General features: G+C 40.9%; 1 protein-coding gene and 1 long non-coding RNA gene across 4 annotated transcripts in view; one reads left to right on the top strand and one right to left on the bottom strand.

Moving 5' to 3' along the window:
* The window catches only part of LOC115030101, an 18,931-nt gene extending 9,860 nt beyond the window's left edge, over positions 1 to 9,071 (bottom strand). For both annotated transcript variants that reach the window (XR_003835727.1, XR_003835728.1), the window contains exons 1-3: positions 8,846 to 9,071; positions 7,578 to 7,793; positions 4,832 to 4,976 (exon numbers count right to left, since the gene is read on the bottom strand). This is a non-coding gene — a long non-coding RNA (uncharacterized LOC115030101). The remainder of the gene's footprint in view (positions 1 to 4,831; positions 4,977 to 7,577; positions 7,794 to 8,845) is intronic.
* A 1,898-nt stretch (positions 9,072 to 10,969) lies between these two features.
* On the top strand, positions 10,970 to 19,134 carry Morf4l2 (mortality factor 4 like 2). Of its 2 annotated transcripts, XM_021153145.2 has the most exons (4): positions 10,970 to 11,072; positions 12,386 to 12,475; positions 16,725 to 16,801; positions 17,845 to 19,134. In XM_021153145.2, the coding sequence occupies exon 4, from the start codon at positions 17,869 to 17,871 to the stop codon at positions 18,733 to 18,735; it is 867 nt and encodes a 288-aa protein (XP_021008804.1). In that variant the 5' UTR covers positions 10,970 to 11,072; positions 12,386 to 12,475; positions 16,725 to 16,801; positions 17,845 to 17,868; the 3' UTR covers positions 18,736 to 19,134. The 2 variants fall into 2 exon arrangements, with proteins under 2 accessions (XP_021008804.1, XP_029329413.1); XM_029473553.1 differs by lacking the exon at positions 16,725 to 16,801.
* The last annotated feature ends 6 nt before the right edge of the window (positions 19,135 to 19,140 follow it).

Here is a 19,140-nt window from a genome sequence, read left to right as displayed (position 1 = left end):
CATTGGAAATGTAACTGAGGAAAATATGTAATAAAAATATTAAAAATCAAAAAAAAAAAAGAAAATCTCTGCGCTCTTTTCATTGCTAGGAATGAATGTGATATTTTAAAGAACTGTAAGACCATTAGGGGAGATATGTGTCCAAATTTCAAAGGAAATTTGTAGAATAAAATGTAGAACATAAAAAAAAAAAAGTATACTCTTGCTTTGGATCTATTCAGAGTACAAGGGAGACCTTCTAGTCTATTGTTAAACCCAAGCCATTTTCCTGTAAGTTCCTCTACTGTGCTTGATTTAAAAAGAGAAAACGTGTTGGATCATTTGCTTTAGTAAGACCATTTTCAGAAGGACAAGGAATAGCTCCTGCCCGAATGCCCTTCCAGACATGCTATACCATGCCATTCTATCTACAGGGAAAGGGGAAAGTTTCTTATAAACTGGCATAAGTATCAATTCTCTGAGTCTCCAGTTACACAGAAGGTCTACCTATGGGACTGAATTTCTTTGCAGGATCTAGTATTATAAAGTCTCCATCACTGAACCCAGGTAAGGCAAATCCCTTCACCAGGAATTTAAAGGAACCACTGAGTGACCAGTGTGAGGTAGTCATGCATTTAGGAGCATTATTTAGACAGACGGTAGGTCTTCCTCTGCAGCTATCAGCACTACGCTTGGTAAAATAAAGGTAGGCAAAAGAATGGCGTCCGAATGAGCAAGTGCGCCTGTAGTTCCATGAGCGTTTGGTAATACTGCACAATCTCTCTAGTTAGGAGGACTAATAGAGAAATCTCAGTTTGTGGAGGTGAGGGGTCATGGGAATGATAGCGAGGTAGAGAACATGGAACCACAAGACAATGGGAGGCAAATATCTTGAGTAAAGCAAGGTTTGCATTCATGTTATTCTTTACAAAGGTCAGTGGTCCTTCAGGAGCTAGAACTGTAGCCTAGTGCTTGCCTAACATATGTAAGAATTTCTACTATCAAAACAGCAATTTTAAAATAATTTTTTCCTCTTACAGCTGAAAGACTTCCAAAGATTTTTCTTCATGCATAAGAATACAATCAACCTTTAGACTGGCTTTTACCTAACAATATTGTGTCATCTCCTCTGGATTAATTCACAAATGTTCATGAATTACTTGCCATCACATGCTAAGTACTATAAAAATACATAGACAAAACAGTGAAGGAAAAAAAAATCTCCTTTCCTCAGAGCTCCTATAGTATGACAGGAGAGAGAAAAGTAGAAAACTGGAGAGAATACCTCGGGTATTATGGACAATCTAGCTGCGGTGAAATTGGGAAGGAGGATATCTTAGAAATCTTTCCTGACTGCAGAGACTTGTAACCTGAATGAAGAGAAAGGAACAGAAAGACAAACATCCAAAGAAATGAGAGGTTAGGAGTAAAACAGTTTTTGTTTGTTTGTTGACATGGTTTATCTGAACAGCCCTGGCTGCCCTGGAGCTCACTATGTAGTCCAGGCTGGCCTAAAATTCTCAGAGATCCACCTGCCTCTGCCTCCAGAGCCAAGCAGGAGTAGGACAGTTTTCAAAAGGAGAGAGCAGACATTTGAGTTTTTCAAAAAGGAGGAAAAAGAGGAGGAAGAGGAGGAGGAGGAAGAAGAAGAGGAAGAAGAGGAGGAAGAGAAGATACAATCAAACAACCCTTCCAGGCTTATAGAGAACAAATGCACTGAAAAAAAGTTTAGTTCATCAAGTTAAAATGGTGGCATCCTGGAAGGGCAAATGCAGTTGGTGCTATAGGAACATAAAGCAAGATACTTAACTTGGTCCTGGGGATAAGGTAGGACCCACTGTGAGGAAGTGACACTTAAAGGGAGACTTGAATTCTGGTATAGCCATTATGAAGAGTATAAGAGAGTGAGAAACGCAGCATATGAACTTACTGCTTTGGCCAGAGGAGGTCTCAGTTTTACTAATAATTTTGTTTTATCTGAAATTCCAGATGTATTTTCTTCATAGCCAAATCATGTCTAACCTACTATTGTTCTCTCAAATCCCACCTTCTGGGATCATAGCCAGAAACATTGCTTCAATATTTCTAATCCAAATTTGTCACTTAGCATTTTAGAGGTCTATTATTTGCTGAAGAGAGTGTTACATGCCTGTAATCCTAGTACGTAGAGGTGGATATAAGAGGGTCACGAATTCAAGGCCATCCTTGGCTATATAATAAGTTCAAAGCTATCCTAGGCTACATGAGACCCTGTCTCAAAAACAAACAAACAAAAATTCTATTTGGTATTATTAAGACTCAACTTCACACATATCCCTAAACTCCTTATAAAACCTTCGAATATGTGAGCTATCTTCTATTAGTTTAGCATCACCTAGGATACATCGCATGGTGATGAGCATGTATGTTTGTAAACGAAAGGGTGGATAACACACTGGAGTCTCTGAAACCTCTTTCATAACTTACTATGATCAGGGACATGTACACAAGTAAAGGGGTCTGCTATCCCCAAAAGAACTCCACTAATTTCATCCAAAGACCTAAGATCTGAAATAGACAACTCCTTTCCAATAGTCTCTGCTCCTCGTTCCCTTGCAATTCTGCCCCTTCCCCCATTCTACCTTCTATTGTTTCTTCTGTCTCCTGGTTGTCAGCCAGGATGAGAAAATGGTCTAGCTGTCCTCAGAGACTTACACCAGCCTGGACTGCTCTGCAGTGCCATGAAGGGCCAGGACTTTTGTTTACAGCTGGGAGCCTGATGAGGCAGTAAGCACAGCTGACAGCCCCACTCTACAGCAAACATCAATTTTCCTCTGTCCTCTCAGCCAAGTTTCACAGACCAGCTCTATTGAAAGCTGGCTGTACCCTCCTGGATCTCCCTGACATCCCAGCCGCAACTCTAGGCTGGGAGCAGCTGGGTGGATCTCAGCTTTGTACCTTTTAGGAGCTGTTCTTACTCTCTTCTCTGTCCTTAATTACTAACCATCTTATCTCATCCTCAGGGCCTGGAAGGAACATGTCCTCCGAAGTCCCCATACCCTAAGCTCTATTTGCTCTCTCACCCTAGTGTACAAACACCCTCATTCACGTATCCGTATGGTAACACACTGCTGAAAGTAGATCAAACCCACTATTTCAATGTGTAGTTTGTAGAATCTACCTTTTTAAGCAAAGCAGTAAGGTCTTTAAATGCTTGCACTTTCACACACATGTGCACGTGCACACACACAGCCTTTGCTTTCTGAGGGTTGTCCTACTCTTAAAACTGTCAACAAGGTAGGAAAAACATCTTCCAAAAATAGATAATGACACTCCCTGTCACACATTCCACAATCTGACCTGTTTCCATACCAGCTTTGCCTTCTGCATTGAGGGTAAGCAGAAAGCTTCAATACATTCTTAGCTCCTTCTTGCCCCTTGCTTCCATTTGCCTGTGTTTTGCTCTGCCTTCTGGCTAGTAATTTGGCCAACTAGCTGAAGTTTCTTTCTGTGGTTTTCAACCTCTCTCTGGTCCTAATTTCCTGATAATTGTGAGACGCTGCTTACAGTAGTAGCTCATTACAGCAAAGCTCCCCATGGCATCTGGTGAAGATACGATACTTTGAGGAGACCTTATCAATCTCCAATAAAAAGGGTTTTGTTTTGTTTTCAATCTGGCTCATTCCCTACATCTGACATGGTCCATATCTACTAAAGAATATACATTTTACTCAATGTCTTGGTTAATATGTGGTCTTCTAAACCCATGTTTGTAGTCTAAACCATAACTGATCACTTCTTCTTTCAAGAACTATTTTATTAAGGGAACATTCAGAACTAAAGTAAGGAAATAGTACAAGCAACCCAGTATCTACCATTAAAAAGCTTAGATATGTACTTTCAAGTACTACTGGCTTGTTCTTTCAAACATGGCAGCTATTACAGTTTCAAAAGCTGTAACTTTATCACTTCTAGGAAATTGCAGACTATACGTGGAAATTACCAACATAAGAAACTTAGCTGGGGGAAAAAACGATTCAAAGCAACCACGTGAGGCAAAGTTCGAACCACAGGCATCGACAATGACTGGCGAAAATCGTCTTTATCTTTCTGAGTTAATGTATACCATGGGTGGCTTTACATGATCCCTCCAAGTCAAGTGTGTTGCTGACAAAACCAGAATTTTGGCACGATTCAAGCTAAACTATTAACTAAGGAGGAGAAAAACAAGGGATCCTGTGCAAGTCTGGCATCTCAAGGTTATCTAAAGTCATCGCTGACTAGGTTCAACTCTCAGCTGTTTGGTCATTTGAAATAAGTTTTTCGATGTCAAACAGAGCCATGAGGTGGTATTTAAATTACAGAAGAGAAAAGAAATACCCTAAAAGGACGAACCTTCTCCCTTGACTGTTCCCATTTTTTGCTTTGCCATGGGCTAACAAGCTAGACAGATCCAGCGAAATTTGCAGGATATGTTTTATGAAATTCCTATGGATTAAGGCAGTATAAATAGACAAAAAAGACATCCTTACTATAGAAATGCCATTTTGTTTGGCCTTGAAATGCTGCAATAGTTTTTAACTTGTACATTAAATAATCATCATTTTACGAAATCAGATAAGATAATCAGAACCAATTTTTAAAAAAAATTTTTTAAAAGATTTATATATTTGTATGTGCATGAGTGTTTTGCCTGCATATGAGTACTGTTTGCCTGCATATGTATGTATACCACATGTGTGTCTGGTGCTCACAGGGGATCACAAAATAGGTGTCAAGTTCCCTAGAACTGGAGTTACAGATGCTTATGAGCCACCATATGGGGCCTAGGAACTGAACCCTAGTCTGTTGCAAGAGCAACAAGCTTTCTTACCTGCTGAGCCATCTGTCCAGCTTCTACTTGATACTTCTAAAGTTTGCTTCTGATCTGAGACTGGAACACCTATATGTCCTCTTCTGACCTCAGGGGGCACGAGGCACATAGAGGATGCACAGAAACACATGTAGATGAAGCATCTCTATAAGTAAAATAAAGAAAATTATACACACGTACACACATATGATAGGATAACAAATAAAGCTTAGGGTAAAGCACTCTAAGCCATGGGAGGACACTGGGGATAAACAACAAAACATTGTCTGATCAACACTGACCACGACCTTTTCAGACCAAGGAAGGTTTTGGTATTCCCAAGGTAGTATCAGTAAGGACCATACATACCAACAGGTAAGTTACATGCTCTACAACAGTACTCAAGTAAGAGAGCAAAAATCCTGGCCAACATGTCTTTTTCAACTAACTGCCTTGGTGAGGTTGTCAGCAGGGGTAAGAAAAGGGGAATTTTTCTCACTGTTTCTTTGGAGTGCACAGATCTCTGCAATTTGTCTGCCCTTAGGTGGCCTATGATTCTGATTACCACAAAGGCATTGTATGAGCTAATGGTAGCCTTGCAAATTAATACAGGGTTCATGGAGCCACTGAATTTTCTGTGAAGGCTGAGACTGTAAATAGTTTCTGTCTGGCCTTGGGCCTCAGAACCAAACAAAATGAAGCTATCTTTCCTTTCCAGTTGAAATCACATAAAGACAATAGTGCAGCTGTAAATTCTAAAGACTAGTTCTTATTTTGTGAGAACTGACGATAAGTCAGGAATTTCCTTGAGGTTTTATCCCACTAGTAAGTTAAGGTTACAGGGGGACATTCACATTGATGGGGCAACACAGCATAACAGAAAAAAGCCTGGGCTTTAAAGTCAGGAACAAGTCTGGCCTTGCTCTGCAATTTAGTGGTTGAGCAACTTTAGGTGACTGTTTAACTTCTCTGGGCTTCTGGGAGGATTTGCTAAGATAACGGATGAAAAAAGCTGAGTCCTGTGCTACCTTGAATACAGGAAACACTGTCTCTAGGCCATTTTTCCTTACCACTCTGACTCTACAACCAATTCCCACTATTCACGCTCTTGCCCTTGCAATCCTACTCAGTAAAGCACAAGGATAAACCTATTAGGATACGGCAGCAGCAGTCAGACATGTAGATTCCAGGGCCAGACATACCCCCTTCTTAAAGGACCTCGGGTAGCTTTCCTCCCTCTCCTGAACCTATCCGTAAAATGAAGCACCCCAGCTCTGATCTTGAGAAAAACAGAGAAAGAAAAATCACCTTTTCAGGAGCATCTGTCAAGAGAAACGCACTATGCTAGGCCCTTTTATATACCTCCTCTCATCTAAATCAGCGAAGCTCAGCAGAGCCCTCTGTGATGGTGAAAATGATCTAAAGCCAAATTGAGACAACAGCTAGTAACATTATGTGGCCAGAACAACCAATTGAACCAATTTTTTTTTATCCTAATGAATTCTGACTTAAATAGCCACATGTGCTAGCTGGATACAGTATTATTACATGTTAAGATCATGAAACATTTCTTTCCATGTAATAGGTGATGACACTGAAATTTAGAAAATTTAAGAGAACTCGTTTCAAGAAATAACTGAAAGTTGAATAACTTTGAAATCTGAAACACATCTGTTTTCAAATGCAGAGTTATTCTACAAAGTACCACAATGTGTTGTGTCAGAGTACTTGTTCAGCTTCACTCAATGTTGAATTCCTTGAATTGGTTCTAACAGTGCTCAAAGGAGTCAAAATTCTACCAGTGGAATGACTTAGAGGAGGAGGCCTGAAGAGTACATGTCTGGTGACAAATTCAAAACTGGTCAAAATACAACAGAGAAACTTCTCCACATTTTCTCTTGGGTCAAAAAGTATCAATATATCACAAATAAAAAATAAAAATAAAAATCACTTAAATAGGATCTAAATCAGAGAACTAGAAAGCTCAATACGAGAATCCCAAATGCCAGGAATTATCTAGTAACTCAGTAAATGTATTCATTTATTACTTGTACATTACATATGAATGGAAATAACTGGATACCAGGACTCATTTTCATCACTATAAAATAATACAAAGTGTCACCTAAGCTATAAGCTTATTAGTAGAACTAGAGTGTATAGAGCAATAGAGTGAGTGACCCATAAATGGGTTTTCAAAACTGTGTTTATCATACATGAAACATTATGACATATACTAAAAATGATAACTGCAGAATAGAAAGAGCACTGAAAGGTAAGAGATAAGGAGAGCAGTCCTGAGCTTTTGTGTGATACCCTAGAATAGAGAGGGGAAAGCACCAAGTTACTTCGCCAGACTTGGTTTGCTTTCCTATCATCATCTTAATGGTTCGTCAACATCAGCCAAAGCAGGGACCAATATCTAATATACAGTTTGTTTCAGACTCTGAAAGGGGAACACTTATGGTGACACCTACACATTTCTTAATCTGCAAACCAAGACTGATACTATGCAGGGTATATCAGAACACATTTGGCTTTACATTCTATGGCACCCTCTAGTGGTGTACAAAAAAAAAAAAGAAGTATTGCATTTTAGCTCCCCTCCCCCACCTGCCCCGCCCAAAGCAGTGGTTCTCAAATTTTAGAGTGCATTGGATTCACTAGAACAATTTGTACTGGCGTGGCTTGCCAAGTCCCATCCAGAAAGCCTTTGATTTATGAGCCGTAAAGTAGAGCCTACGAATCTAATATTCTGATAACTTACCGGGTTTTACTGATGCTTCTGATTTGTCTGAGTTGGAGAACTGCTTTAAGAAAACCTTTCACTGTTGTGGCTGGAGAGATGGCTCTACCGCAGGACCCAAGTTAGGTTCCCAGCATCCATGTCAGGTGTCTCAGAACAGCCAGTAATTCCAGCTCCGGGGGACCCAGTGCCTCTGACTTCTGAACACATGTCACAGACACACATGTAGATGTATGCCTAATTAAAAACAGTAAAATTTAAAAAATTAAAAACCCTTCACCCATGTGTGTACAAATACATATCATTAGTAACCAAAACCTATTTTTTTTTTTTGGCTGATTATAGTGTGTAGTAGAATTTTGTTAAGAAAAAGAAATACCTATGGGAAGGATTTAATACAACATCTGAAATACAGAAAATAATAAAAATTGATGGTCTGACCCGGGAGATGTAGGGGGTCTGCTGCTCAAGCATGAGGGCCTAAGTTCAGTTCCCCAGCACGTATATAAAAGCTGAACATGGGGCACCTATCTATAACCCCCTTGTTTTAAGGGGGACTGTTGGTAGAATTGGGCAGATCCTGGGAGCTGCTCACTGACAAGCCAGTATAGCCCACGTAGCAAACTCTGAGTTCAGTGAGGTCCTTCCATAGAAAATAAGGTGAACCGCGACAGAGGAAAAGACCTAAATTAAGGTCAACTTTAGCCGCAAAATGCACAGGCCACACACGTACATAGAGAAATAAAAAAAAAAAACAAACCCTCAAGGCTACATCATTATGCGCTGTGAAACCTAAGTGAAATGCTTTACTACTTACTATGGACTTTAAAAGACGCAACCACGTTTTTTCGGAATATAACGAGAATAGTAGGAAAAAAAAATGCCCTTTGTCTTAGAAAAACAGCTTAGTCAGGAACTCCACTACTCCCAAGGCTGTACCTGATAACCAGCCCCCAATGACATCAGTCGCTAAGATAACCAGACACGGGACAAGAATCCCATGACGCCCGCTGGACAGTGAGTATATAAGGACGGAGATAGAAAGCATCGGTCTTTCGCTGCACACCTGGAGAGACACCTTGAGCCGCCCTTGCGGCTGGAGAATCTCCCCAGGCTCCTGCATCGGAGACTAGGCCTGATCTTCAGGTAAGGTCCATCACACAGGTGAGCTCCCTCGGGGGGAGGGGGGGGTGGAACAGGCTTAAAACTGTAGTTAGGAACTAAGAGTTTTAAAGGTGTAATGACTCTCACCATGATAAAATATAACTTTTGGTATACTAAGTACCTACCTTCTCGCTCCGGACAGCACAGAACCACTACATAAACCTGAGGGGCCAACACACGTATCTGATAAAAATTTCAAGAGGAAAAAAAAGTGAGCAAAAAAGAATATTCTTTCATTGGTTTATTTATGTAGTGACGGGGCCTCAATGTATAATCTAAGCTGGCCTTTAATTTGCGGCCCTTCTTCCTCTCAAGCGCTGATACCCCGGCTGCAGCACAGCTCACAAAAGGTTTTAGCATCAGATTTTAGGCCCATTTATCAATCCTGAGTAAAAACAAAAGATGTGCAGGAAGAACAGGTGACCTTTTTTCTTCTTAAGGAAATTAACCAGAATTTTCGGATATATAATTCCTTGCCTAGTACTGTTACTTCACAGAACTTGATCGTATTCATCTTTAGGAATTTAAGATATATATGAGTCAGCCAGAGATTAGGGAGCCCATAAAATAAGAAGTGGGTGGAGCAAAAAAATAAATCACTCTCACAATCCCTGGGAACCAAGCAGTAACTCCTTTGGCTGGGATTTGGTGACATCTAGCGGCAGATTCAAGAGGTTTACTGCCTAGCCAGTGAACTTTCTGGAAAATTGGCCGAATGTGTATTTGATCACTCCGCTTGGAGATTAGGAAAAAAAGGTAGGTGAGGCTCACCACCCACAGGAAACTGGAGTTGTCTCTATCACTGAGGAACTTAGTTGCCTACGTTTTCATTAAAATTTTGTGTGCCAATTTAGCGATAAACCTGGGGAGGGGCATAAGGGAGGTTCGCAGTAAATTTGGTGAAGGGCAAAGGGGAGGCCTCGGGGACAGAGAGGAGGGGGTGTACAACTGGAACCTAATATAGTTCTGAATCCTAACCATGGAAGAAGTTTATTTTGGTAGACTAAAATGTGGGAATGAGCATCTCTAGGGTCTAAAATTAAATCGGACTGGGTGGAGGTGGCGCATGCTTTTAATCCCAGCGCTTGGAAGGCCGTGAAGGGACAGGTGGGTCTCCGAGTTCCAGGCCAGCCAAGGCTACCTAGTTACAACAGGCCTCAAAAACAAACAAACAAACAAAAAACCGAAAAATGGCAAAGAAAAGAAAGGAATTTAATTAAATCGGCAGGTCTTTTCTTACAAAAGCCCTTTCCTTTAGATACTAGCACTGTCCTGGTTATTCTCAGTTTTATTAATGCAGTTTGCAAACATAAAAAAGGCAGAAAAATCCACCGAAATGAGGGACCTCACCTACGCTCGCGCGCGCGCGCACACACACACACACACACACACACAGCCCCTCCCGTCCCCACCAGGCTGCACGCCTGCGCACACCCATCATCGCCAGCGCCACGAGGGCGGCTGTACGCCCACACCCACACTCCACGGCCACGCGAGCGTGCGTGCGCGCAGACACCCCGTTTCTCCAAAGCATCCGGGCATCCGCCCAGTGGCACTCACCACCCTCACACGCCTCACGCCTCACACCTCAAAACCTTCATTATTCCTTTTCCTTTTGGTTTTTTTTTTTTGGGGGGGGGGCGTTGGTGTTTCTTTTTTCCTCTCTCCCCAGGTCCGCGAGTTGCGCAACAGGCTCGGGGGCGTGGCCCCGGGTCTGCCCTCGCTCTTCCCACTCGCGGGAACCTTAGCTCATTTCCGCCTAGCCTGTTTCCGCCAGCCACGTCGGCACTTCCTTTCCCAGCGGGGCGGGGGCGGGGCGGGGGCGGGGGAGGGGAGCGGACCCACAAACCCATAATGCCTCCCTGCAGGAGAGAAGGCGAGCGCGAGGGGGAAAAAAAAAAAAAAAACCACGGTCAGGGGAACTCTGGGTCGTGAAGATGGGCCACGTGAACGCGCTGCCCTATAGACTTCTGACCCAACGGCTGGAGCGCACTTGGAGGGCGGGCTAAGATCCTAAAAGAGCGATCGCCATTGGCGGGAGCCCTCACTGAAGAAGGATGCTAATTGGTTTGCTGTTGGCCCTAAGCATGAAGAAGCAGGTTGCTAGCACCCGCCTTTACTGCAGCTGAGTGTCACTGCTGACGTGAGGGCGGCCGTCCAATCATCTGGGTATGGAACATTCTAAAACTCAGACAAGACGGCTAGGATTGGCTGATGGGCTAAGCCCGCCTCCAGGGTGACGTGTCTGCCTATGGATATCAGTTGCCAGAGAAACCTGGCTTTACTATGGCGGTTGGAGGAGCAGCAGTGATCACACGTCGTCTGCTGGAGAGAGCTGGATTCTCGTTTCAGGTTTCGGGGTGGGGGTGGGGAGGAAGGGTCGATGATTTCCTCTTTTCTTCTTGACTTATGGATAGGATTAGCTCGTGCCTTCTCATTCAGGCAAAGCGGAATTCGTATTCCTGCTCGCCAACGCCCAGCTTGGGCAAGGCTCTTTTCTGTGTCTCGGTTTCCATGTTTGTAAAATGGTAATAGTAGCTATCTCAGACGCGGATTCAGATGTGCCTAGTAAAATAGTGCGTGTGAGGCATTCGGTGTGAAGCCTGTCCCCGAAAGGTAGTAGCAATTGTTACTAAAGATATTTCTAGAAGCGATGAAAAATTTTAAATTACGCAAATTTGCTCGATATCGTATCTTTTTCTGTACATCATCCTCTTTCTTAGAAGAAATTATGACGATAGGCATTTATTAAGCCTTCCCGATAAAAATAATTGCTAGCCCATAATTGCTAATAGAATGTGGGGATCGGAATTTTCCCACATTAAGTCAAAAAGCAAAAGGATGTAGGGGGAAAGCGATTGAGAACGACCTCCTGAAGCACATGCGAGGAGTAGGCCTTGTTTGAATCCTGATTCGAGCACACCAATTGTAAAATTTTCTTGAAGACGTATCGGGGATTTTTGAATGCAGGATTAATATTCTTCAATGAAGTCGGTGTCAGATTAATTTTTTTAATGCTTATGGTGGTGATGTGGTTCTGTTTTCAGAATGCTTTATTTTGTGGAAAGAAATAGAAATGCTTAGGGATTAAATGATGTCAGAAAATGGCTTCAAAATCCGTGGATGACTAGGGTCTGCTTCAGGATAATTTCAGCGATAGACAGCGAGGGGAGGGGTAGCATCAGGACCCTTAGATTAATCATTTAAAGTGGGGGGTGGGCAGATGGGGTTTCCTGGATTTGACCTTTTTTTCCCATGGTATATATTTGAAATATTCTAGAATTCTGAAGTCATTTTTTCCCCGATAGCTTAAAAAACCGTGGGGGGGGGGGAGCAGTGGGTGGGGTTACAGATGAAACAAGATGGCCTTCAGTTGGTAATTGTTGGAGCTGGATGAAGGATTCGCAGCCGTTTGTACTGCTCTTCTTTTACAATTTGATTTATTTCACATTATCCTTAATAGAAATTAATGATTTTTTTCCAAAATTGATAAACATACAAGAAAGTACATTTATCTGAAAATAAAACTACAAGAAAAATAGAATTTGTACATTATCAGCTTTGATGTCCTTTGTGTGAGATAAAATTTTATTTACTGATGGAAAGGAAAGTCACCATCTCATATCTTTTTATGTCCTTTTCCATCTCTTTGTTTGACCTTCTAGGTCATCATCAGAAAAGCTAAGTTTGCTATACAGTAAGGATCAGGAGATCTGACCCTGGTTGCAGAACCATTCCTGGTTGCAGAATACAGGGTAAGTGCCTTCCTTCTGGCCTCAGTTTACAGACCAGCTATATCACAACCTTCTTAGATGTGTAGGAGTATTTTGAAGATTAATAAGCTGCCATCTGAGAAAGAGCTTTAAATTCTGAAAAGGGAAGGATAAACAATATAGTCATGCATAATCTTATTCTCTTAATTAAAAATTAGTGCTCTATGAAGGCTTCACACTTCCAAATATTACATTATTTTTCTCTACAGCAAATACAGATTTGATGGATTTGATTGCTGGCTCTTCGGCTTTCTGTGTAATTCTGAGCAAGAAACTTCCTTTGTTCCAAAATGTCTTCATAAAAGTATTTCCTGTAATAATACTTATATAGCTTTAATAGTCGTGAGACATTTTATGTATATATAAAAGCACATTTTTGTAGAGAAATAAATAATATTTTCTTGGAATTATTTTTAATTAATATTGTTGGTTTCTCTCATTTTCCAGAAGCAGCCATTAACTACTAGGACTGACTTCTGAAATTAAGACTTCTGGTTTTTCCAACCAATCTTTAAAAAAGCTTTAAGGCTATTTCCTTATGAGGAAATTTCCAAGAACTATAATTTTAGCTACCATATCCAGCATGCTAAGCGATCTTTATGTAATTTTCCTCTTTTGTTCAGACTGGAGACCATCAGTTGGGTTGGGAATGTAGCCCAGTTGGTAGAGTTGCTTCCCCAGCATACATGGAGCTCCAGGTTTGGGAGCTCCAGGTTTGAATCCCCAGCACTGCCCAGACCAGGCCCAGACAGTGGCACATGCTTACAATCTATTAGGGGATAGAGGCAGGGGGGTCAGAAGGTCAAGGTTGACCTCAGCTATCTAGGAAGTTTGTGTCTAGCCTGGGACATGAGATCCTTCCTCAGTGTTCATTGTTTTTTAGACATGTAGAATGTTCCAGGATCCATATGAGAAAGCTGATATCTACTTGATTTTAGCCAGAGACCAGGAGATGAAAACATGGTCTAATTAATGTCGTCCCCCCCCCCTCACTTTTAAAGGGCTTATGACACATACACATAAAAGTACATTTGGAGTCTGGTTACGTGAACCTATGAAAGGAAGGGGTGTGCCTCAGTCTCTTCACAGGGACATTTTTAAAGGAATTCTATAATTGCCTTAATTTCTCTCCTTTGTAAGGACTGTGTTTAAGGGGAAGGCAGTTCCCTGGCAGAGAGGCAGTTTAGAGAATAAGTGAGAAGTTGGTCCATAGTAGATCCATAGATACTGGCAAAGCAGGGGGCAGAGAGATCTGAAATGGGAAAGCCTCAAAGAGAAGGCTCTTGCCTTGGACCTTTGGGACTATCTTGAGTACAGTGGTACTGAAGTAAAAGATGAAAGGATGTAAAATCCATGAATGACCACATCACAAAAATTCATGAATCAGATATATGGCTCAGGGTTTTTTGTTTTTCTCATTTCCCCCTTGTTCTCTCTACAGTCAGTCACCAATTTTCTTCATTTCCTTCTAGATGACCTAACTAAAATCTTGCCTAAAATGTGTACAGATATGTATAAAAGTTGTTTTATGATTTTCTTTGTATAAACTGAGGTGTTGATATACAACTAGCTATGTTTATTTAACAAATAGTCTTTGAATGTCTTTGTTCCTTCATAGATCTCTCTGTCTAACTTCTTTTGTGGTATTTCTTTCACAGTGACTGTCCTTTAGCTGAGATGATATTCCAAATTATGAGTATATCACATTTCATCAAGTCACTAGAGGGTTACCCCAGTATTCTCCCACTAAAATAATGCCACGTCAGCCACCATTTATATGCATTAACAAGTATTCCAGAGCAACATTAATATCTTTAAACCGTAATAATGGAACCATTATGATACTGTTGCAAGAACAACCAGAATAATCAGAAGAGCCCAGAAATGGGTGTGGTGGCTCATGCCTATAGTTCCAGTGGTAGGAAGGCAAGAGGGTTAAGGTAAATTCTAGGCCAGCCTCGGCTTTGGAAGAGAGCAACTTAAAAGTAACGTAATTTTCTAAGGCACATACATTTATGAATATAAAATAGCATTTCTCATTGAGAAAAGGATAGACTGATCAGTAGTGAACATTGATAAAAGATTGCTATAAATTTGGGAGAAACTAAAACCATGCTAAGAAATAATTTCTATAGCGTTTCTTTGGCTATCATTTTCCCTAAGTGAAACAAAGCCAAAGGTTACAAAGCAGCAGCCAGCCAGGTTTGTTTACAATGCTGAGATATATAAGTGGGCCCAGTCCATAAGACAATGTTAAGCACACTTCAACTCTTTTTTTTTTTTTTTAAGATTTATTTATTTATTTATTTATTTATTTATTTATTTATTTATTTATTATATGTAAGTACACTGGAGCTGTCTTCAGGCACCAGAAGAGGGCATCAGGTCTTGTTACAGATGGTTGTGAGCCACCATGTGGTTGCTGGAATTTGAACTCAGGACCTCTGGAAGAGCAGTCAGTGCTCTTAACCGCTGAGCCATCTCTCCAGCCCCACACTTCAACTCTTATAACAACAACAAAAACCATTTTATGAGTCAGTGTGAAATAAGAAGCACCCTAATACAAAAGGAAATGAAAATACCTATGGAAGAAAAAAAGGTGATTGTATAAAAGGTGGTTTGAAATCCTACATATACAAATGAAGATGCCCCACAAGTTAGATTAGCAAAAAAGTGGATTGGGGAATTTTTGGGGGGGTGCAGAAGAGGTCTTTGAAACTCAAGGTATAATTGGATTAGTAGAATCTAGTGTGGTTGAAGATGGAAGAATTAACTTGCCATGGTTTTGGCTAGGAACACAAGTTAAAACAGTTATGAGGTGAATTGGATAATATCACCAATTAGGCAACTACCTTGAATATATCCTTCAGAGATACTTACCTAGTGCTCTTTAATATATCTATGTATTGGTGTCTAGTACTGAGTTTTTGTAATGAAATATTTAGAACATTGTCTACAACAATGGGGCCAAGGGTTTTAAAAGCCTTTAACATCAGACACCAAAGAGCCCTCCAAGGGAAAGCATTTGTCAAAAATAATTTGAAGAGATCCTAGAAAATGATAAATTTACCAAGATCCAACTCAAAAGGACAAAGACATGTAAAAATTGGCGATGGGTTTATAAGATAGAGTTTTTGAAGGGTAAGCAATTTAGTGCCATGGTAAAAGCCTTAAATAGTTATGTATACCTGAATCCACTAAATCAGCTTGGGATGAAAAGAAATGTATAGTCACAGCCCAAAAGATGCATATTACAAACCTTAATGTGGGAATATGATTTCCTTTAAATGATTTTTTTAAAGATGAGATCTAATATTTAATAATATGTGCCTACCTTAAATGTGTAAGTAAGGACAAACAAAACAGTTATTTTAAAAAAGTTCAGCTGTCATTCTCAAGCTCCTTGGTAAGTAAGTGCTGATGAGCAAGGCAAGTACTCTCCTAACCGGGTTACATTCCCAACCCTCAACAGCTTCAAAAGAAATGCTTGTTTTAGAATGTGTTGATCTCTTAAGAAAAATGGGTTGTGGTTCTCCAAACCCTTGTGTAAACGGGAACCCACTCCCCGTTCGTACATGCTTTTGTCCTTTGAGTTGGTCCTTAGTAAATTAAAGCTAGAATAGCAATTCTTTCCTCGGGGGAGAGGGGCTACCCCGGATATGTAATAGGCGCATGTTTTACACATTTGCACACTCACTTAAAACAAATGGAATCACACTGTTCCTAAGAGCTGTGCTTAGTTCTTTCTGTCCTGCCTGTCCATTTTAGACTCCCTCTCTGTTCTACTTACCTATTTACCTAAGGACATTAAACAGTTTTCCGTGTCAGTATATAGGGCTCTGTTTAATTGATTTGGGTATTCTGTAGTGTGCATTATAATTTGTATCATCCTCTCCCTACTGAAGCAGCTATAAATAAATGTCTGCAGTTCCTCATTGCAAGTACCAATTCAGTGAACCATCCACATTGGCGTGTGGAAACGTTTGTGGGGTACTATGCTAGCTGTTCAGCTGTAACATGGCGTTCTATAGCAACTAGGAATAAATAGTTCTTCCTGTATGAAATGAAAAGAGGCTGAGAGTAGACATACATATATGTCTTCAACTCCATTTGGCAAATCAAAAGCTCGTTTACTAATTTCCTTCATATATCTTAGGCACATTTATAATTTTTTTTCTTACATGTTTTGCAAAAGTTCATCTTCATTGCAGATACCTACTTTCCTTTCTAGGTTGTATTCCCACTTCATCTTTCCAGACCATCCTAGGAAATACTAGGAATCCTTGGAAGGAAAAGAAGGAACATTGTGTAAGTCAAGGGAATTGTTGAATGAGTCATGCCATCATAGCAGGAGGCTTGTTTTTTTTATTCCTTTTCACTGAACATTATTTCTCTTGAAACTCAACCTCTTTATCTTCTGAAGTCACAATCTTAACTCTCTGATGAAAGTCTCACCATTTTACCTGTGGTCTCTTTCTTGCTAACTCCTCAAATACTTTCTTCCTTATCTTTTCTGGACTTCTACGTATGCAATTCTTTCTCTTTTTTTAAACGTTCACTGGTTTATAGTGTATGCTTCAAGCTACATGATAATAAATCTCCATTTCTCTGTTTGAGTGCACTCTCCAGATATAAAAGTCCAAAACTAAGTACCTTTCTCCTCTAAGCAGTTTACTTGGGATACAAGAGCATGCATCCTTAAAGCCTGAAAGTTGTCCCTAACTCCTTTCCCAGTTTCTCATCTCTTCTAGCAAATAGTTACTAAAAGAGATCCTTTATGCATGTGACTATCGATGGACTAATCTTGTTTGCTGATGGTGTCAAACGAATTCTTTAAAACTCTGTACTTTACTAAAACTACCTGGGCTTAGTCATACAGAACCCATTTTGACTCTAACCTTTAATCATTGTGTTCCTCGGTGTTAGGTCTGTGTATGTTGCCATCACAGTACTCAAGGCCTACCTAGACTTGTATGCACGAACCTTTACTGTTAATTCATTTTACCTCCAACTTCCTTATTTCTTGCAAATTCTTATTCTTGTTCCAAAGTCTTGATTTTGACTCTGCTTCCTTCTATGGTTTTGTCACAATATCTTTCTCTAAAATTAAATCCTTATCTTTTAAATAGCATCAAGAGACGAAATTGTGGGTGTGTCTGTTGAATTGTTAGGTGAGGCAATTGTGGGTGGGAGTAAGGATTTTGAGATAGAAGACAGAAAAGCACTTACAGGTGGTCCTCTGAAATAGGACCCAAAATCTACATTCCAACAGATGTTAGCATGTGTTGTGGTCTGATGGGTCATAAAGTCACCATAGTAAACAACCAAATACAATACTTTATGTATTACAGTGGTTGGAATAAAAACAGGGTTGAATGAGTTCCAGAAAGCAGGCTTCTCAAACTCGTGGACAACAATCTGCCGAAGAAGACAACTTTAAGAAACCAACTCGAAGCAACATGCAGAGAAGTAAGATGAGAGGAGCTGCCTCGGGAAAGAAGTCAGCTGGTACACAGCCAAAGAATCTCGATCCAGCCCTGCCCGGGAGGTGGGGAGGTCGCTCTGCTGAGAACCCCCCTTCTGGTTCTGTGCGGAAGACCAGGAAGAACAAGCAGAAGGCTCCTGGCAACGGAGACGGTGGCAGTACCAGTGAAGTTCCCCAGCCCCCTCGGAAGAAAAGGGCACGGGCTGACCCCACTGTGGAGAGCGAGGAGGCCTTCAAGAGTAGGATGGAGGTGAAGGTGAAGATCCCTGAAGAATTAAAACCCTGGCTGGTGGAGGACTGGGACTTGGTTACGAGGCAGAAGCAGTTGTTCCAGCTCCCTGCTAAAAAGAATGTCGATGCCATTCTTGAGGAGTATGCCAATTGCAAGAAGTCACAGGGAAATGTTGATAATAAGGAGTACGCAGTTAATGAAGTTGTAGGAGGGATAAAAGAGTATTTCAATGTGATGCTGGGCACTCAGCTGCTGTACAAGTTTGAAAGGCCTCAGTATGCTGAGATTCTGCTGGCTCACCCTGATGCGCCAATGTCGCAGATCTATGGGGCGCCACACCTACTGAGATTATTCGTGAGAATTGGGGCAATGTTGGCCTATACGCCCCTTGATGAGAAAAGCCTGGCATTATTGCTGGGCTATCTGCATGATTTCCTTAAGTATCTGGCAAAGAATTCTGCCTCTCTGTTTACTGCCAGTGATTACAAAGTGGCTTCTGCTGACTATCATCGCAAAGCCCTGTGAAGGTCTACTGACCGCTCACTATTGTCTGCTATCTGTAAACACTTCTGTTTAGTCCTTTCATGGTATAATTGATGTTCTTTAAAACTGTCAGTGTAAAACAGGGCTTATGTTTCAGTTTGTTTTCCTGTTCTGTTGTAGACAGAAAATAAAAGGAGTNCCCAGCTCCTTTCCTCATTTCAAAGTTGCTACCAGTGTATGCAGTAATTAGACAAAGAAGAAATTCAGTAGACCATTTTATTGCCTAGTTGACAACATTGCTTGAATGCTGGTGGTTCTATCCCTTTGACACTACACAGTTTTCTAATATGTGTTAATGCTACGTGATGAGATGCCCTGGTTCCTAGTGCCAAAGGTTCAACTTAATGTATATACCTGGAAACCCATGCATTTGTGCTTTTTTTTTTT

Source organism: Mus caroli, chromosome X, assembly GCF_900094665.2.
Source record: "Mus caroli chromosome X, CAROLI_EIJ_v1.1, whole genome shotgun sequence".
In the NCBI taxonomy this organism is placed as follows: domain Eukaryota; kingdom Metazoa; phylum Chordata; class Mammalia; order Rodentia; family Muridae; genus Mus; species Mus caroli.
Note: the sequence above shows the minus strand (reverse complement) of the source record. Positions and strands in the feature narration are given on the sequence as shown.